At 38.4% G+C, this 22576-nt stretch overlaps 1 protein-coding gene across 1 annotated transcript in view; it reads right to left on the reverse strand.

Annotated features, from left to right (window-relative positions):
• The window catches only part of LOC139745009 (metalloprotease TIKI1-like), a 65748-nt gene that overhangs the window by 29911 nt on the left and 13261 nt on the right, over positions 1-22576 (reverse strand). The window contains exons 3-4 of the mRNA XM_071655417.1: positions 4660-4806; positions 1322-1496 (exon numbers count right to left, since the gene is read on the reverse strand). Coding sequence (XP_071511518.1) covers positions 1322-1496; positions 4660-4806 — 322 coding nt within the window. The remainder of the gene's footprint in view (positions 1-1321; positions 1497-4659; positions 4807-22576) is intronic.

Here is a 22576-nt window from a genome sequence, read left to right on the forward strand (position 1 = left end):
AACTATATAATCCATTATAACTCTTCATAAAACAGGGCCCAGGAAGTGGTAATATCAATAGCATGGACAACACAAAACCCTGTCGTTTAAACAGATGGAAAATATGGAACACATTTGCAGCAAATAAAGGGAGCTCTGTAAAAATATGACAAAGAGTATGAAATACAAAATACATTTGAAATCCAGATGGACCAGGAATTCATGATGACAACTAAACACAGAATTCTCTCCTCTGCCCCACCATAGTTAGCAATGGAGGAGGAAATGGATAGAGACAGCTCTATGGCTCGTTAGACCCCCAGCGATGTCCCTCCATCACCCCCTGCATCTCTTGATCGAGAGTGACTCCCCAGCCAGCGGCAGGCCTGTGCCGTGACATACCGGTGACCTCCATTCGGCACAGGGGCGGGGGTGAAGGGCGGGGCTTGAGGTTAACCTTCCATATCACTCACGTTTCTGAGAGCATTCTCCGATACGTGATGCGATGAATGGTGGAAGAGATCCATTAGGGTGACCATTCAATGTTTTCTCATCTTCCGCGCATCATATCAGCCACATTCCTTCAACTGTAAGCTTGATATTGCAGATATTTGCTCACCCAGCAAATCATTTATTTATCCGTGACTTTACCACTATGATCTCTGGCAAACTTAATTGATCATCTGCTAATTTTGATAACACCTAATGATCTACATAATTATATTTACAATGTAGATCTGATTTTGTGTACTCATATGATGACTCTTCCCATATACCACTGTACATGTAGACCTACTTAATTTTTGTATTCTATACTGGTCTAAAGCCATTCTAAACATTAGAGGACGTTCCTGCAGGGGACCGTTTCATGAAACTTTTTGTCAGTGATTTACACTGACAACTGTTAAAAGCTACTGAAATCCTTGCGTCTGATTGGCTGATAGCAAATTTGTCGGTGAAAACCTCCGACGAACTCGTTGATGAAACGCCCCCCTGGTAAGAGTTTGTCTGACTGAGGTTAGACAGTGTATACAGCTGGAATGGCAAAGATCTGAGGGCAATAATTTACAAACACAAATAAATACAAATACACACACACACACACACACACACACACACACACACACACACACACACACACACTCAAAATGCAAACTTGCTTAAATACACAAACATTACAGACACACACATTCAAAACCACACGCATGCCCAAAAGTGCAACACAATTCAATATATAGCACAGTCAGACACATAATGATACATCTAGGCCCATACGCAATCTTGCAAGTGATGGACAGAAACACAGCAAGAAAAACACTGTTGCTTTGGCACCCTTTCTTACCAGCTCCAAGCGCAAAGAAGAAGCTCTGTTTTGGTCTTGATTCCAGAATCGCCTTGACTCGCATAGCCATGCGCATGTTCCTCTTGTAGATCAGCTCCTGACGGAAGTATCGGTCAATCTGATTGGCCAGCTCAATCTCCGCTGCCGTCAGTGTTGTGTTACCCATGCTTGGCACCTGCATGAATAGGAACATGCCCAAATTGTCTTGATAACAAAGCTCAGTCTGAGACAACATTGAAATTGCAACTATTTTCCAAAGACTCTTATTTTGTTGGTAGCCATTTTTGAGTCATCCAATTACATGTATTTGATAATATGAAATTTCCAGAAAAATATTCTAGCTTTAAAAAAAAAAAGGTGTAGACATTATTCTGTTGAATAATGTCCTTGAACACAAAAAGAATACGAACATTAAAAAGAAGACCAAGAGAATTGAGCATGTCTCTTGATTATGAAGACTGTAGCGGTTCAGATTCCCAGAGCCTCGAAAGAAACTAGAAATGTTGCTATGGCAACTGGTGTGCCTTCACTATATTTCATTATTCTAGCAATAGGTCTACAGCATGCTTCGTGGCAGAGGCAGAAGAATGAACATAATAAAAACACGAGCAAATCATTTTAGTGTCCTTCCAAGTACTCTATCTCATCATTTTGCACAGAAAGTCATCCTTTACAAATCTACAAACATTCTAAAGTATCAACTGTTGTGAAATAATCTAATTACGGCAACTTTCCTTGGAAAAAACTAATTACGTGACCTGCACTCATCTTAAGCTGAGAGAACTTTTCATGTTTGGTTAGAAAACCGCTAATGGCAGGTAATAGTTCATCCGTACAGAACTGTTCGTTCACGTCTTCCACGGTTCACTGTCAGACGTGCTGCAACAATTACGGGTGGAAATCATGGAATGCCGTTGTCTGCAGCAATTTGCAATCCCCCGCTTTGACATGCAAGCTCAAATTGAGTAGTCACGTAATTTGATTGGTCAACAATTACTGCACTTTGAAATTCAATTTTCGGCTTCTTTGCACGCACTTTGCCTGTCAGAAGTGTGTCGAAACGTTGTAATTTAATATAACTTCACAGACATTCTTGGGGGAAAACACAAACATACATATATATACATATATATATATATATATATATGTGCACTTACATACACGCTGTTGGAAAGAATGCATCCAGAGAGCCCTGAATTCAATTAGACCACAACCAAATGCTGCTGACGACAAAAACGCTGACTCTTTTATGTTCGCGTAATTTAATCAGATCGAGCATTCAACACCTCAGTCAAAAAGTCGTCATACCTGTGATGGATGACTTCAACTAAACTTTCCCCCTTTTTTCTGTTGCTTTTGAGCCAAGCAGTGCATTCCTAGCATTAGATTGGACAAATTCAAAACTTGGTGATATTCAGGCATAAAGAGTAGGTAGAGATATTCTCTTTCCCCTGCACTGTGTTGCCACTTCATTAAGTTTATTCTCTTCCTTCTATTTTTTCTTCCTTCTATATTATCCTCTTTGTTCCAATCCTCCCATGACCTCAATACACTTTTACTTTTATCAGAGTCACTCCCCCCCCCCTTCTCCCTCTCTCTCTTCCCCTCCCTACATTTATCTACCATATTTGTTCACAAAATCATACTATTTCAACTCAAGATTCTTTCTCTTATTCTACTTTTTCCCCTTAATGATTGTCTCTACAGTCCATTCACAGGCAAATAAGTATAATACATGTACAACTACTTTTGTATCATTTCTTATTTCTTCCCATTTTCTCTCATTAGTTAGGTCTACAATTTTTTTTCATAAATTTGTTTTTGGAACATGCATCTTTGGAATTTGGTAATTGAATTACAGATATTTCTAAATAACTGCTACTATAAACAAATGTTATCCAACACATTTACTCAAAGTCTGCCAATAAGCAATTTGTAGAATATATATTTGGACTCATCATCATTTGCAAAGCAAAAGAGCTTAAAAAGTAATCAACTCTGCCTGTATAAATTTTTGGCACTAAACTGATAATAATTTTCACCATCAAAATATGGATTCAATATCAGTACAACATTTCTTGCATCAAACAAAATAAAAAAGAACAGTTCATCCATGTCTCAATTTGCCACAACACTTCATGCTCAAGAAATAGATGTGCCCCAACTTTCTCATGTTTTGATATAGTATGCTTAGCTGCTTCCTGTTTAACAGCAAGAGCATGTCTCAGTATACCTTGGAATCTCACTGCACTTTCTCATTTCTCTATTTTCTTCTTTTTTTGCAGTATTTTTTTCCCTCCTCTCAATCATCATTGATTCCCTACGATTCAATGCACTATCATTCCGGTCTCTTTTGAGACGCATTTAGAAAAATCCCTTTTACGCCAACTTCGGTGTAATTCCCGGCCTGATCCGTGCCCATTCACGGCGGGCCTGGGCGGCGTGCCTCGCCTGTCAACGGATATCATAACTCCATTCAGACCTGCCTGATAAATGAGGCACAAAATTGCTGCCCAGTTTAGTGCAAATGATTGGATCGCTTCTCTCCCCCATTCAGACTATTCAGACGATGGCAAACAGAAGGGTCACTCGGGTCATTTAACCATTTTCTCTCCATTTTTACTTTTTTCTTTTTCTTTTTTACTTGCGAGGTAGAATTTTTCATAGGCAGCAGTTCAATTAGAAGTTATTTGGAGGCAAAATGGCCTGCTAGGAGTACAATAGGCTTAAACCGCAAGTAAACTATAACTCAAACTACTAACTCAAGTCAATTTGCCTTCTCACCCCCCCCCCCCCCCCCCACACTTTCCACTCCAAAATATTACCAGCTTCACCATATTGAGTCAAATTCATATTCTATTCCTATACATATCTTATGTGTATGTCCATTAAGGAAGAATTGTGATCAAATATGAGAAACACGACCAGTGGGCCTTAGCCATTCTGAAGCTCAACCTTCTATGAAACTTTTCTGCAAGGAGCGCTCAGACCACCAGTACTTAATTGGCCCAGTCTCATCAGGACCAAAACACTTGTTCCAAGATTGTTCCTTCATGCGATGATTACTCGCAATATGTGCCGGGAGTGTTTTGTTTGGTCTCTGGTGAACAAACTAAATTCTTTGACAAAACTTTTAGAGTTGCAGCAACTACTTAATTTCTCTATCTTTGGTGTTGTTGTTGTTGTTGCTGCTGCTGTCGTTGTTGTTGCTATTGTTGCAGTTACTGTTGTACTTGTAGAAAAAACAAACTTGGGAATTCTGTCATTAGGAGAAATAGCAATGGCTTAGATATCATGCAACTTTGATAAGATCATACATGCTTGAAATCAGTCCGTACCTGAGCTGTGTCCTGGTTGAATATGACCGAGTTGAGGTCGCCGCAGTTGTAGTGCCAGATGAGGTCCTCGGTGGTGTAGGTCTGACGGATGGTGCCGGCCCTCAGGCTCTCCTGATGCCACAGCGTCTGGTTCAGGGCAAACACCTCCTGCATGGGACAAGAGGAGCAGAAAAGATTTTGAAATTAACTTACGTTCTGAAACTCAACCCCCTGCTTCGAGTGCAACATTCGGTTTACAGTCGTAAAAACTTGAGACACTTGCATTCTGAGAATTTAAACTCATTTGTTGTCCAGGAGCTGGGGGACAAACACATGGAGAATAAGAAGATTCATGGAATACTTTTTGAATTCACTTGTCTCTGTGAAATTCCACAGTCATTTTCTCTGGATGAAAGTGTAGCAATATTCACTTCATATACTATCATAAAACTCAGGGATACATGATAATTGAAATATCCAATTTGTAGACAAACTGGAAAACAGATTCAAAGAGAATAAAGAGATATACATGTACATATTACTTTCACTGGTCAAAAGCATGGCAGGTATATAAGGCTTTCAAGAGATACTGTAAGGCATGGTATTTTCGTGCCATGAAATTTTTGCGAATTGGAGCCGACGACCTTTTTTCGCAGCATGAAATTTTTGCCAGTTGCCTCTAACATTCAATGCGTATAGTGTAGACAAGAACTTTCACATGCATTTTAATTTCAAGAATCTTGGCTCTCGCAAAAGTCACAAAATTAAAATGTACGCGAACATTCCTCGTTTTACTCTCTAAAAAAAAATCGCGTGAAAATATTCACTCTTAAAAGAGTGAATACAAAAAAGAGTGAATTTAGAGTGAAATTGGAGTGAATTTTGAGTGAAAATGATTTTCACTTGTTTTAGAGTGACGTCAGGGATCACTCCAAAATCTTCGAGTGATCCCTGAGGTCACTCCAAAATGAGTGAAAATGAACATTTTCACTCAAAATTCACTCCAATTTCACTCTAAATTCACTCTTTTTTGTATTCACTCTTTTAAGAGTGAATATTTTCACTCGATTTTTTTTTTAGAGAGTACAGTACGGGTTTGAGAAATTGACAGTCTTTGAAAGTGTGAGAGGCTCGGCAGAATGAACTTTGACTTATTAACAAGTGCAAGAAAGCATATGATCTTCTGCCGTGAATGGAGATATTTGAATACATGGGATGGATACTTTCAACCTGAGGAAATTAAAGCATACATCGTTATCTCTTGAGGTAACCGGATATGGACAACATTTTCATTATTCATATTAATCTGGAAGCTTGAGATAATGCAAAGAGTGTTCAATTCTCCAGGTCAATACTAGAAACCATGGCAATGACTGCACGGGTCTGAAACTTGGTGTCAAATACTCACAGTGCAATAACCCTGGATTCCCTAGCCAGGGGGTGGGGGGGGGGGACGTGAACAGTAACTAAACCCTCTTGTCATAAAAATATGGCAGCATGAATTTATGATTTTGGGGGGGATGTGTGCTGAACACAGAAGAATGAAAGCTTACAATGTAACAGAGGAAGAAATAAGAAGAAAAAAATCCTAATAGAAGGCCCAACCAAATTAGGTTGAGAGGACGTATCAATCAAAATGTCACTCTAGATTTAGTAGGTATAGGAATTAAGGAGGACACAATACAGGGGATAGACACATGGTCCCATAACCGTGGAACCGGGTTTGGATTTCCCAGTGCACAGACTGCACTGCTTTAAGACCGGCGCTCCAAGTTGGGCGTTTAGACGAACCCGGTTGCGGAGGTTGCTGCAGACCGCCGTTGACCACTTTGTCACGCACACAATCTGCTCGCATAAACATGGCGCGATGCGGGGAGACATGTGTGTCTTTGACAGCTCAACTGAAGGCTCAGAGACCACCATCACGCAACACCAAACCGTATCTATCTAGAAAGAAAGCTCTTAGTTCCTCCTCCTCCTCCTTCTTTTTATGTTTGCTATTTACACGTAACTTCCCCTCCAAAGAAAACTTGGTGAAGGTAATCTGCAGTAACAATTTACACAAAGTGGAAACAGATTACGCTGTGCAAAACAAAGACCATGAAAAGCCCTATAAATAGTGTAATCTGGAATGTTCTGAAGACTAGTATACCTTTGTCAATGTCCGATGTTTAGCAATGGCCCGCCTTGTGACCCATCTCTCAACCACTACTTTAAAATCACCACTGACAGACACAGAGGACAGACATATGATGCAGTACATATTTGCAGGTGGTAATGACATGGCAAACTATCAACTTTCTTTTAACAAAACAGCAAAAAACAAACTGAAATTAAAAAAAAAAGCAAAATAAAAGATATATCACGTCAAACAGCATCTGGAACATTCCTTCAAGCAAAAGAATTGTTCTTTGATGCAATGTGACTTGCATGATCATGAGGGTGTTGGGGGTGTGGGGGGGGGGGATATCTTTCCATACCTAAAGCAGCACTCACACAGGGGTAAGACCTCACGATGGAATGAACCAGCAACCGCCACAACACATACGTTTGAGGCTCATCCTATCCTGCATGAGATATTTATAGCAGCACATGGGCACTTCAAACATACTTCGCATGGCAACATTTCAGGGATGTGCAAAGTCATAAAACAATCTGGTTGGGAATCCACAGTACATCTACTTGCCTTTGTAATCTGAGTCATGTTCATATCACTTTATTATTCATTGCCTCATAACAGAAGCTTCTCTTTCAATTTCCCCGTCTACATTCCAAATAAAATCGATTTTACATCGCGATACAAAGAAATGATAACTCCTGTGTGTGAATGGGGCTCATGAGTGCCTGATAAATGTCTCAATGAGGCAAGGCATTCTTGCATCATGCCTGTGCATCCTGTTTTTCAGACTGTCCATGAAAGGAAAAATAAAAATAGAGCAGGGTTGAACAGGAAATGCTGGGTAGCTGGAACACATTCAATCTGCCGCAGAGCTCTGGAGACAACTTGTTGTATCCATTCCACTGACAAAAGCTCAATGTGTGCTCAGGCAAAACCTTGATAATTATTCCTGTTTAATGTCATATTTTTGCAAGAAAATTCCTCTGATAACTACATCCAACATGACTGAAATCAAAACAATTGTATGTGGATAGCTAAATCTTTAACGGTTTGTGAGATACGATAGGTCTGGACCATCGCTCTTGGTGAGTAAACATGGTACCTGATCCCAGATTAAAATAATATTATGTTAAGGGATTACATGATTCTGTGGGAAGACAGTGATACACACACAAGGGCCATACACTTGAAAGTCATAGAAATTGCACTGCTCTGCATGAAAGACCACATCATTCAGATACAGCGTAGATGTATAATGGCCTACCCAACACCACCATGCTATGCCAAACTGTCTTCCGGAAAGGGTTGGGGTGAGGAGGAGTATAGGAAAGATTCAAAGGGGTTGGAGGGTTGATCTCATGCATAGAATTCTGAGGAGCTATATGGGGAGGTTACATTTATTCGCAACACAGAAACCGGCTTCTGCAGGGCGTCAATTTGGTCTCCACATATTCACCTTGAGTCCTTCTGATGCGAACTTGATTTGCCAGAGACTGTGGGGTCAAAAAGTTAACAAGACCCCTCACAGCCCTTGCTGCCGCCGACTCTCTCTTTCAGGCACAGGTCATACGAAACTACATGAAACACGGTTCTGAGAACTTGCTAGTATGGTTTCAAAAGCATGGAAGCCAAAAGAGCAGGCAATAACACATATGCTTGAATCTGCTTTTGTCTCTCAGCACAAGGTGAAAGGTAATTCATTCTCATAGGCCAATTATCAAAACTGAAAGACTTTTTTGACAAGCTATTTCATGTGGTATGTGGCAATAATACACAGAGGGATAAATACCAAGCAAGCAACTACACATTCATACACATTCTCAGCATGAATCGGTATCAGGTGAATGTACCTCCCAAATGCATTGTTCAATGACTACTCAGTATTGGATATTCAAGCCTTCAAAACATTCTACCAGGGAGGTGCACCTCCCTGATTCTACACACTTATCTGATATATTCCACTCAGCTTTACTGATAGCTTGTTCAATTTCACCAGTTTCAACTGAGATAATACTCTAAATGAATTAGATTTATAGGTGATATATCAAAAGGAAGTCACATTTGCAAGATGTTTTACAGACATAGTCCCCTTTGATACTGGAGGCATTGAAAACAAGTTTCTGTTTGGAGAATATGGATGCAAGTAAACTAGGTGGTATATTTATAGCAGATAAATCGATGAGAGAAGCTAACATCAACACCAGCCAAATTAAGGGAACTCTAGCTTCACAAAGTTTTAGGTTGAACAAGTTGTTATCCTTTTCACTTAAATATAAGTATATCATATTGACATATTCGTTTCAAGATATGTAGGACCTATGTTACAAGTCAATCGTGTGTAAAATAAAATGTACTACATACGAGCGTCTGCCATCAATGTAAGATATCCATTTTCAAAGAAATGAAAATATGTTTTGGTAAATTGAATTTCAATATAAATCTGGTGCAGGCTTTCTGATAAAGTGAAGAAAAAAAAACCACCGATGCTCCGTCAAAACAATTTCATCTCGTGCCGAGATGCCTACAATTCTAACTCCGGCCTTTGTGGCGGTGGTGGTTGTTGCTTCTTGAGGACGGCGCGGGGATGTGATCCCGCGCATAACAAGGGCCACTCATTAGCTGGAACAGAAAAATATCATCTGGAAACGGCAAATTAGGAGGAAATGAAGACGAAATGAAGATGTCTCGGACTGGCCGAGCGAGTCCGCGAGACCCAGATTGGCTGGATGGCTCAAGAGAGCGACGCTAATGACCTTTCCGCCAACATGCCCCCGAAAATGGCCACCGTCTTTACTTGATGGACTTCTCATCCGATGAGTACTTTGTACATTGGATGGTGGTAAGCTACAGGAGGTAAAGGAGGTCAAAAAACTGTTGACTGAGGGTAAAAACAAAGGGTGCACTGATATGGAGGAAAGGCAATTTTGTGGAAAAGTGCTTGTTGTTCCTGCATTTCTTTGATTTCCTGCCCTCATATGATATTTGCTTTGGAAACAAACAAACAAACAAATACCAGACAGCCTCAGAAATGTTTTTTTTGTTTTTTGAATGATGCTTTTGCTAGATTCCACAAGTGCAGGTGTGAGTAAAAGTTGCACTTTTTGCATTCATGACTTTACACACATCCATGTACATGTGAAAAAATGTAAGGACTGCTGGAAATGTATTTTCCTCATGCAGCTGGTTATCTTTGAACCCATATCTCATTTGTTTTTTTCTTCCAATACATCAAATACGTCAGTGATTGCGTAAAAGATGTGTCAGATGTAAGGATGGCACATTAATAAACTGTTTCTCCTCCTGATAATGAACCCACTCAGGAACAGTAAATCATGATTACCTGCAGAAAATATCCTGCATTGCAGTTGCTATTTGGCTCGAATAAAGGTAACAAATAAAAAAAAAGCTCCTGTTTGGGCATATAAATTTTTACTTAACCCGTTTAGAACGGTTTGATTTTTCTACAACACGCATTTCCCATAGACACCTGCCCGAGTATACTCGGGACTCGTCCTCAACGGGTTAAGGGTGTGATTATGCTTTATTTGCGAAGACAGAATCAGCGTTTTTAATAAACTGATCCATAAATCCATTCACATGGGGGGGCATGTACATGATTTTGTGTCTATGCTTCCCCAGTAAAGGCGATTATCGATAGAGAGAATCGCCGATTGTAAACTTGGTTCTTGTTTATGCTTCCCCATTATATGTGATTACAGCGAATCACTGATCGTAAATGCATTTTTGTGTGTGTTCAGAATTAGCATTTTGAAATGCCATTTACATCAAAGTGAGTCAGGATTCGCCCATGCTTTCCAACTAATCACGTTTCAAAACTCTGATTATGGCCCCCCAAAAGAGTTGAGCATAAATGCAACCCAGGTCTTCACTTGCCGAAAGAATCTTTTATAGGGGTATGCATTCTTCTTTTGGTTATGAAGAATCTTGGAGTTGACATCCACAACTGTGTCATCTAAAGAATTTGTCTGTCAACCGCGGATTGCAGGAGCAACTGTAGCAAAAACCCCTTGGAGCATGGTTTTACAGGGGGGAAGGCCAAACCACAGCTGACAGGGCAGGGGAATTATACCGGTCTCCAACATCCAAACACAGCATCGGAGGCGGTGAGAGGGAGGACCCGACAGAAGTCCATGCGCCTCTGTCACCAGACATCAAACTTGGCTCTGGGACATTTTCGATTATTCTCACCCCCAATTTCCACTCCAGAATTAAGAGGAGTCCTGTAAGAATAACCCCGAACCGCCACATCAACATCACCAGTCACAAAGCCTTGCAATTCTACAATGTAGGCCTATTTGTTTGAATTCCTTGTCCATTCTTGCAAGAGATTCCCAGTGTTTACACATCATTTTCAAATAAAGCAGTTACCTAAAAAACATTTTTACAAGAAAGACCAAAATCAAATAAACAATGATTTTATATAATGATGAATTTCAGATGGAAGTATATAAGATAAGATATAATGGGATGGGATGCTATACATTTTATTAGAGGGGGATTGAGATATTCCATATTGTCGCTGAATTACTTCTTTCAAAAAGCAGCATTAATTTTAAGGTGTGAATAGGTGTTTAGGGCATTTATGTGTGTGTATAAGCGTGAGTGAGAGAGAGAGAAAGAGAGGAAGAGATAGAATCCAATCATTCATTGGGGTATACTTCACATGGGCGCTTTTGTTTCTTGCCTAAGAAAGCTCCACTTAATAACCTTGGCACTTCAAAACAACTAATGCCACCCCCTCCCATTATTTCACACAGGATTATACATCTATGATGAATTATATCATCTTTGTATGGATTATGAACAGGTGCAATTCCTTTCATTAATCTGTCTCCCCCCCCCCCCTCTTCCATTATGTCATCATCTGCTTATAAAAATACCATACACATTGACTTAAACTCCATAAAGAATATATGTATCATCTGTACTTTGTAATGAATGTTTCCATGGTACACTTACAATTACTAGATGGAAATTTGATGTGTTGGAAAAGTTGGCCAAAAAATAAAAGGCATCTTTTAAGCATTAATAGGTATACATGTATATATGCTAAAATATGGAGACATTGCAACAGACTAATAATATTTGAGGGAAAGAATCTGACATATATATCTTGTTCAGAAAGCAAATCAACTACGAGAAAACTTCCATGTGACTCGTCTCGACAGTCGTCTGTGGACAAAATGGTGTAGTTATAGCTCTCAAAATGGCTTTCAAATCGGCTTTCAAATCTGGAGGTTATTGATTTATGCTGACGTTTATACCAATGAATTATTGTCCCACAGAGGGCGGATATTTTCTTTTGATGTTCCCTCTGAAAAGATCTCACTGTCACAACATGATTAGCGCAGGCGTATATCATCCGACAATAGTTCCTGTATTCTTCAGAAAACCAGTGACCCCCCAAGACCTGTAAATCCAGTTTAAAATGACCTCTGTAACATTTGATCATTACACATCAAACAGCAAACCATAAAGTTCTGGTTAAGATGTGAACCAAACGTATGCATGCATGGAATCTCTTTCTTCATGATCCAGTCGTCTCATCAACTGACAACTCATGGATATCCACAGCTGGAGAAAGCAATTCTTATCCAATCGTTCCTATTTTCCAGTGACTTAAAAACCAATATCCAAGTTGACCTGGTAGCTGTAGGACTATAAGTGGATGCGTTTATCAACTCATTTCTGGTGCAGAGTTAAGATTTCCACACAACTTCCACGGAGTTTGAGAAGTTGATAAACTCAAAGCTGTTTTGATTACAGGGTTAGAAGTGCATTTCTGAAATGCTGAAAAAGTGCGATCAAAAACGTGTTGAGCTAGAAATGTATTTCTGTAGGGTTGATATGCATAGTCGTTTTGAAATGTGTTTATGGCATGGATCTGCTCACACCATCCCCTGCAAACTACACATCTCTGCTCCTTAAGTCAAACTGCGTAATGGAGCTGCGCAATGACAAGGCCTCACCAGTTGACTCATGACGGAGTTGATAAACACAACAATGCGAGAAAGGCAATCCTTAAAGGACAAGTTCACCTTCATAAACATAAGGATTGAGAGAATGTAGCAATATTAGTAGAACACATCATTGAAAGTTTGAGGAAAATCAGACAATCCGTTCAAAAGTTATGAATTTTTGAAGTTTTTTTGCAGTACCCGCTGGATGAGAAGACTACTGCAGTGTATGAATAACTTAGATGTCACATGCGTACAACAATATAAGGAAAATATAAAGAGAATTTCACAAAATTCCATCTTTTGAACAAAGTACACATTCCCCTGACTCGTTACCGATAAATGTTATGGGTAATATTATTCCCCCTGCCTTTAGAAAGAGGCAAGTCAATTGCTCTTTTATTACGCGAAAAAAGTGAAAATATGTTGGATTTTCTTTTATATTTTCTTTATACTGTTGTACGCATATGACTCACAAGCTGTAGTAGTCTCCTCATCCAGCGGTTCCAACACAAAAATTTAAAAAATTCATAACTTTTGCATCGATTGTCCAATTTTCCTCAAACTTTCACTGATGTGTTCTACTAATATTGTTGCATTTTCTCAATCCTTATGTTTATGAAGGTGAACTTGTCCTTTAAGGCGTTTGCAAGCACTTTTTGATAGCTGGTAATGGAATGTGTTTCAAACATTGGAAAGTTGATAAAGGCAACCTTAGTGTCAGTCAAACAGCAGGTAGCACATTTCAATCACCATCAGTCTGCTTTTTTCTTGTATTCTGGTCCTCATCAGGTGGGGAGCCCTGCACAAGTTTGTTTGTTAAGAAAACATATCAATGTATGCTGGAACAAAGTATTCCATTGAGCAAGATCCAATTAAGCAATAAAAACTGGAAAGTCAATACTGTAAAACATGATATATTCGCGGCATGAAAATTTCGCGAATTGGAGCTGACAGACTTTCTCGCAGCACAAAATTTTCGCGACTTACCACTAGCATCCAATGCATATTGTGTAGGCAAGAACTTTCGCGTGCATTTTTATTTCGCGAATGTTGCCGCTTGCGAAATTCGCGAAATTAAAATGCACTCGAACATTTCTCATTTTACAGTATGTGCAAACAATTGTCTGATATAGTCTGTATGCTCATCATTCTCAAAGTCTTGAAATTTGGACACTTCTTTTTTCCAAAAGCAAATGGTCCTAGATTTAGAATAGTGTGGACAATACAGCTCTGCTATGGTAACTTATCCTACTAATAAACATTCTTGCATCCACTTCACCTCATAAGGCTTTTGCTGAACTTTGGGAGCCACAAAGTTGTATTAACTGGGCCAGCAAATTGTTTGAATGTTTCACTTTTTTTGGCGCAAACAGGCACACACATCTGATATGCAGTACATTGACTTCCAGTGAATCTCCCTGTGTCTTTCAAAAGAATAAAGTACTTTTTTATGCAGTTTAAATTCCTGGTTGACCAGATGGTAGCGGGATGCTACCGTCTATTCCCCTACAAATCACCACCATCTCTTCTTCCTACCCCCCCCCCCCCCCCCCCAACCAAAAAAAAAAAAAAGAAAAAAAAAAGAAGAAACCCCGCCACAGCCCGTTCATCTGTTGCCGGCGATGAAAGAGCGTCTGGCCTTTCCTCAAAGAGTTCCTTTCAATATCTTCACCCCTCTTTATGAGCAGTGGCGTCCGAGCGGTGACAAGCGATTGAGGGGGAAGGCTCCGACTCCACGGCTCAAAGACAAAGAAGAAGACTCCGCGACGATAATGGCCCAATCTCCGTCGCACTCTTTCAAGCTTTTCCCTTTGAAAGCTGCCAATTTGCCGCAAGCATACCGAAGAGAATTGCATTTTTCGTTGAAAAAAAAAAAACAGAAAAGAAAAAAAAAAGGTAAATGGAATTGGGATGTACACTGTTTGGTAGAGAATTGAATCCCTGCTACTAAATCATCCTCTCTTGTATCTTCTTCGCCTTCCTTTTCAGTCCTTTTGTCGTCCTTTCACGTCCTGTCACGGATGATACTGTCTCCAGCACAAAGGGCGCCATCATCCCGATTTGCGGTGAACAATCGATTTACACTGGGGCATACTATTCTCTTTGGGGAGTGTGTACTTTGAATTGATAACAATCAAATTAAGTGGCAATCCTTGCGATATCATAACATTTTTTTTTGAAGAGAGAGAGAGAGATAGAGATAGAGGTCATCTACATTGCAGGCAACCAACCCTAAAGAGAGGTTTTTATTTCAACCAGTTTTATTCATTCAATAGCGAAAGAAGTTATTCACTATACATCTGTGCGCCATCTACCTCTTCTTCATTCTCTCCTTTGCAAGTGAAAGAAATAAATCATTTTATAAAGTTCTGTTCCACTGTTGCACAGGTACAAAGCTTTGATACTCCAATTCAAGTTGTCATGTTCACATTGCTTTCATTTAAGCTTTGAGATTGGATTCCAATGACATAAATACTTTACTATCATACAGAAAGTGCACAGAGGCACCGGCTAGTCTACTCTGTGTAATGAAAACTTTCTATGAATGTTTAGCAAATATTAATTCAGTTTTGTTAAGACATACAGCTGTTTTTGAAAATATGTCTAATTATAAATCTATTCAAATTCATTACTGTTTTCCCTGAATACTAGTAGAAAAAAGTGATATTGCTATATCTCAAACTTTAATATCTATTTTTATCTAATTCAATCTCCCTGTCTTCTCAAATATGTTTTAGACATTAACAAATATGCACATCTTAAACCATGCAAAATTCAAAATTTAAATTACCTCATGACCATAATTACGGGCCAAACATGATGTGAGAAGTGTATTTAGGAGAAACATGACTCAAGGTTTGCTTTCTCACTTACAAAGATTATTTTATTAAATTCATGAAACATATTCTTGAACACAAAAATTTTCATTTGGCAATCTGAAAGGGCTTTCTCTCTCTGTCTCTCTCTCTCTCTAATTATTATTATCAATTTGATTGCTATTATTATCATCATCACCATCATTATTAGAATATAGTTCAAATATAGAGAGATAAAAACAGCACTTGCTAATGGGCTAATGGACAAAGCTTTCAACTTAAAGGGATGATATAGTTTTGGTTGAGATACGACTTCCGGTTTCCAACATTTTCTATGATGATTTTTTTTTTAGATAACGAGAAACCTCTTGTGAAATATGAAAGAGCATATAATTCTAAGAAGAATACAAAGTTTAAATGATGAAAATTGGTTTTGAAACGGCTGAGATATCCAAAACACAGTGATCCTAATAAAAGATGGGACCCACCATTTGTTGGGATCATTTTGCTCTCCTCTTTTTTTTTTTTTTTTTGGATATCTCAGCCATTCCAAAACCAATTTTCATCAAATAAACTTTGAATACCTCTTAGAATTGTATGCTCTCTAATATTTTATAATGTGGTTTCTAAGTATCTTGCAAAAAGCTAAAAGCTGAATCCTCTCTTCAACCAATATTACACCATCCCTTTAAAGCACGCTGTCTTGACTCATTGCTGGTGGAACACAGAGGTTGCTGAGCTTACTTTTCTACACCATCCAGAGAAAGGAACCCTTCTGGCATTGGTCAAGTTCAAACCAATAAAACTTGACCATTACGACTGTGATACAATAGCTTGTATAGTCATTCCTCTTCAATTCTCATCTCAAATCATCCACATTTGGCGTTGTGCTGTGCTATTCAATCACAGCTCATCCAATCACAATACACTCTGACCAGCAAGGTCATGACAGTTTATAATCACTCCTGATTTTTTCCTCCTTTGTGTGAAATATTCAAATACATATCTATTAGGGACAAAAAAAAAGGTTCACCTTATTATCTGGGCCCCATTTCATAAAGGATGTTAGGACAGCAACGCTTGCTGGAATGGGTCCCGTTTCATTAAACTTGTAACAACTGCCACATTTCTATGACAAATTTGCTCTCAGCCAATCAGATGCAAGGGTTCCAGTAGCTTATAACAACTATTGTAACTTGCTATCGATAACAAGTTTTATAAAACGGGGCCCAGGAAGCTGGATTCTTGTTGTTACCATGACATTGCCATTCAAGCATGAGTTGCTATCATATCATCTTTTTATGAAATTACGGGGGCCTGATGTCAGCAGCATCACGCCATACTCTTGCAATTTTCTATCAAGCCAGGGTGAAAAGGTCAAGCGTATAGTACACTGGTCATTTGGTAGTCAGAGGCACAGTAAAACAAAGCGATCGTAATAAAGTGTGGGTCCCACACTTATTAGAATTGCTCTGTTTTGGATATCTCAGCCATTTCAAAACCAATTTTCATCAAATAAACGTTGAATTCCTCATGAAATTACATGCTCTTTCATATTTCATAAGAGGTTTCTCATTATCTCACCAAAAAATGTTAGAAACTTGAAATTAGGTCTCAACCAAAACTATACGATCCCTTTAAGTTTCACAGAAAGAAATAAAAAAGCTACTTAGCATGTAATGACTTGATTTTTCATTTCAAAATATTAAAACAAAACAATAAAAAAGGTCTTTTAGTCCCTTTTAAGTCTCATTATGGACTCATATGTCTGAATCATAAATGAGCAGATTAACCACAGACCAATTAACCCCTACAGTCTCAAAGAGAATCGTTTACAACTACCCAAGAGCTTGCCTAAAGGATTGCCTGACATAGCAACAGCTAATGCACACACACACACACACACACACACACACTTGGTTTAAAGTTTTGAGATATACAGTATGTCATAAAAAAAATTACAATCAGATTTTCGCATTGATAACACCCAAAATAATTAAACTGTCTAAATGCTACTTCAGGGTCTTAAAACATAACATCTTAGCTCTATTTTGCAGAAAACCCCATTCAATTTGGTTAAGCGGTCACAGAGAAATGTGGAATGTTGGAAAGCATGTCATGAGTCTGATTCTTCCAAGTTTAGCACTTCGATACTTCTGTGTGTGAATACAATAGACAGAACTTGGAGGGAAGAGATTCTTGACATCCTCTACAAAATTCCTCATTTCTCTTTGACCACTGAAACAAATCGAATGGGTTTCTGTGTGGGCAATGAGTTATAGTTTCATACCCTGAATTTGTATTTGGATTGACTCACTATTTTTAAAGATATCATTGCGGAGGGTCCCGTTGTGATTTTTTTTTTTTTTTTTTAGGGGGGGGGGGATATATGGTATAAAGCATACAAGGTGTAATGATCAGTTTGCTACTATACTTCAAGGAAACCAGTCATAAATTTGAATAGACTTGTAAATGGATATATTTTCAAAAATACATGTATATGTTTTGGCTATATATATGATATGCATTCATGAAAAGTTTTACCTTCATGTGGACAAAAATAGCTGATGCCTCTGCACTTTCTATAATTGATATCAAAGTTTTTATGACATTGGATTCCAATCTCTAAACTTGAGGTTGGATTTATAAAGGCAATGTGAATTCCATTTAGAGAAACATTGTAACATAATGCTCCATTTGCTGTATTTTCAGTAGCTTTAAAATACTGTTTTGTACCTTTCCCCTATTTTTTAAACAGGTCTAACACTTGTAAGAAAAAAAAAATGCTTGAAGTAAAGTCGAAATCTTATTTGCCACAAAATTGGTCTTCAAATGTGACAAGATGAAATTGAGCGTAACTAGAGAAGGCGTGCATTATCAGGTGCAGAAACCCTGAGTGCCCGCAGCGTATACTTCCGATATCCGTGTCATATTTAGTTATCATCTATTTCCCTTAAAAAATGCAGCGGTAGCGGTGATGAAAGAATTCGGTCTGGCCTGCCGCCCACTCCACCACCATTTCAGCAATGCCGTGTATTGTTCCCCATCTCAGTCAGCAGGGAACGAGCTCCAACATAAGGTTATCAGACTAAGAAGTCAGCTATACTACATCCGCTCACGACTTCGGGAGATTGCGCACAAAGAGGGGGGGGGGGGAGGGCGGTATGTAATAGAGAAAATATGTGAGTGCGTTTGTATTGATAACAGAGAACATGGCATTGACTCACACTCACACAAAGATACACACACACAGAGACACACACAAACACACAAACACACTAGCCAGGTGAAACAAGTCACACAAAAATCTTATCTGACAAATTGCCACTTTGATAGCAATTACCTCTCTCCCCTCCCACATGCATGTTCCACATAACATCATAACCATCAAGGAGAGAAGAGAAAGAGAGGGAGAGAGGGAGAAACAGAGAGATAGATAGATAGAGCGGGGGAAGAGGGAGAGGGGGAGAGATGAATGGAAACTCACTCCCTTAACAGCTGGAATATGTATACTGGACGGTACTAAAAAAAAAAAACAGACTGGTGCTTGCTCTTGCAAATGCATTACTCATAACTTTTGCTATATAAAAGAAATATATCTGGGAGACTGTTTGGGGAAAAGCTTCTCTGAGCCCATCTGTGCTTTGATATATCATTCCTTAAGAACATGAAATAAACATAAAAGGAATATCAGCAGAAGTTGCTTTCTAGGATTAACTCATCAACTGCAGACAAGTGTGTGGACAAAGATGGTATGTTGAAATACTTCCAGAGCATTTGCTGTGGTGATGCTCTATAGCTGACCAGACCAGTACATGGGATGGATACATTACAAAAGCTGAGTTTGCAGATTAAAGACTACCAACCTCTTATATCTGCAAGGTAATTACGGTAGGTTAAATACAAATAAATATAGATTATCTCAAATATAAGCAAATATGAAGCTGATAAGAAAAATCTTATTCATGAAATCTTCAGCAAAGAACTCATTGGTGTTTACTTAGCTCTATCACTTAATTGCATTCCTGTGTGATTAAAAATCCAATCAACAATCCATCAGGATGACATGGGCCTCAGAAGTAAAGGTGGCTTGAAACAAAACATCTCTAATAAAAATCATTTGATCAAGTACCGACTAGGATGATAAAACAATTTGTATCCAAACGAAGGCTGGGTAGCCAGACTTAAATGAATCTATCAGCCTATTTACACAGAGAAGAGTTGTCAAGTTTTGGATTAACTTCATTTTTCATGAAAATTACACATTCCATCAACTTGATACTGACATATGTTAAGGGCAGCGATTATTCCCCCTGCTTTCTGAAAGTGGTTAGTCAAGTGCTCTTTCATTATGCTAGAAAAGTGAATTTTTGTGTAATTCCCTTAATATTTTCTTTATATTGTTGTCCACACATGATATAACTTCTAGTACGGTAGTCTCTTCATCCAGCGGTTTCAACACCAAAACTTTTAAATATTCATAACTTTGCATAGATTGTCTGATTTTCCTCAAACTTTCACTGATGGGTTCTACTAATGTTGCTGCTTTCATTCAATCCACATTTCTCTTTGGGTTTTGGTTTCCCTTAAGATCCAACAACAGGAGAAAGTAGTAACTATGGAAGTTCATGCAAACAGTGTGAGAGACCACTTACTCTGTCCCTTTCATTCTACATTGTATGTACCAACTCTGGGTTTCATTGGAGTACTGTCTACACAGTATGGAGCAGGTCCACAAACTTCGCAAGATTCCTTCAAGTACTGCAAATCATTCCAGGCAAGACAGCAGGAGGTTTGACAAATAAAAGAAAGAGGAATTCCTTCAGGTTCTTTCGCCATAAGATTATATGATGAGGACAGACAGAATAAAACATAGAGTAGATTCGCACTTTACATACCAGCATCCTCAGAACTAATTATCTCCTTTTCACCCTTTTTAAAAAGGAGATTTAATATGACAGAGTGCAGTAGGGGGGGGGGGGGTGTCAGATGCACAAACTAGTCTCATGTTAAGTCTCTCTAATTATTATGCAGAACATTATGAGCTGCTGTCTTATATATTTGAAGATACCCATACACATGAACACTTCAAGAGGTCAAAGTCTCGACCGTAGAAAAATATTGCATGAAGCAAACATCAATTAGTGTTTCAATGTCATTAATAAAGCTCAACAATAAATCATATCCAGTTGAAAGCAAAGATGTTGTTTTTGGAGTCGAAAGAAAGCCAGAATGACAAAGTATTCTTTGTTATCTACATTTCCTTGACAATTTTAAATTCTGAATATCATCATCAGCGTTATTTCCTCATCCAGTAGAGAACCAGTCAACATAATCTTTTTTCTTTTTAAAGACTGCATATCCTTAAAGAATGTCTATTTCCCTCATACATGCATTTATAAGGTAAATACTGACAATTTAATTAGAACCAATCGAGAGTGAAAATTAGGTTTTCAGTCATAAATGGCTACATCTCTCGCAGAGGACTTCTTCTTAATCTTTTCAAAAAACCCATCAAAGTGAACTTAAATGTGAATTACTCAGAAGTCATTTATTTTGTGTTGTTTTCTTCTCACATTCTATGACATAAAATCACTTGTCATGAGTGACACTTTCTGCTTTCATAATTTCGGTGAAATCTCTTCGGACAAATAACAAAATACACTTTAACTACAGCGTATGATGATGTGATGAAACATTTGATTAAAAAAAACACACACACACACAAAAGATTTTGCACTTTTTAGACAGTGCATCAAAATGGAAGTCCCAATGCACAACAATGGGGATTGACCCCAAGGGCCAAAACTTGACCGCAAAACCACTGGGACAGCATCAAGCTGTGTTCTCAAAGGACAATATTGTGAGGTGTCATTCAACTGTATTGTTAGAGTGCTCTGATGGTCTTTGAAGCACCTTGGAGGTATGGTACCACAAAACCAATTTTCTTTGTCACGTTGATATCGTCACAAGACAATCAAGGGATGATATGACATCAACTATATGTCATATCTATGAGATTGCAAGATCTATGATGTTTCATCAGGGTTGATAAATGTTTTACTCATACATGAGAGTCCTGAATCAGACATGCTGCAAGGCACAATGGCCCGAATATCAAATGGTTGTTGAAATCAAATCCACGACTTAAATCTAGTCTTTTGGACTAACAAAAGCATGAAATAGGCATACTTTATGTCTGTAGTGTAATGTACACATGCACTTTTTATGCAAATTGAAATTCGCATAATCCATGGACGAGTTTAAGCTATCTTGTGAATTCTGGCCTTGAGGTTCGTGAAAGATTGTACATGTACAAACTAGTGGTCCACATTACTCAAAACTATGATTGAAAATTATGACTGAACTGCTTAGGCCTACATATAATCTTTCTTGTGACTTTGTCACTTTCATGACAATGGCATTGTTTGATAGACAGCAGTATTTAAATTGTGTAAGCAATCACAGGTGTGTACGCTAGAATATATCACTGGCTACTAAACATAGTATCTGTGATGCACCTTTGAAAATGAAATGGAGGCTTATTTCAAAATTTTGAAGCCCTGGTGTTTTTTCTTCACTCTTTAGTTGATGGAATAAAATGCATAGCTACATTACAATAAGCAATTTAATTTTCCACTTCCCCATGGGCTTTGGAAATGAGGGTTATTATGATTACTGGAAAAGTGGGCATTTCCCAGGACATGAAGTTAGGCACAAAAATAAGAGTATTTGAATGTTTCACTTGTTGTATGTAATATTATTTCATATTTTTGACTCTGCAGAATTTGAAATTTATCTTACCCAACCAAGCCTTAAAACTCACTTGTGCAAAAAATTTCTACTCCACTCTAAATAAAAGTATGACCCAAATTTGTATCATATCTAGAGTGACTGAAGATGACTCAAAAATTCAAAGGTAAGAAATTAACGAATTCTGTCTCTAGAGCCAAACTGGGAGATAGATTGATCTAGGAATTGATGAATGCTCGCCTCATGTCGGTTTTATCGACTGCAGATAA

This window comes from Diadema antillarum, unplaced genomic scaffold, assembly GCF_040938485.1.
Source record: "Diadema antillarum isolate AM-2024a unplaced genomic scaffold, OU_Dant_1.0 seq00001229_RagTag, whole genome shotgun sequence".
NCBI classification, from domain to species: Eukaryota; Metazoa; Echinodermata; class Echinoidea; order Diadematoida; family Diadematidae; genus Diadema; species Diadema antillarum.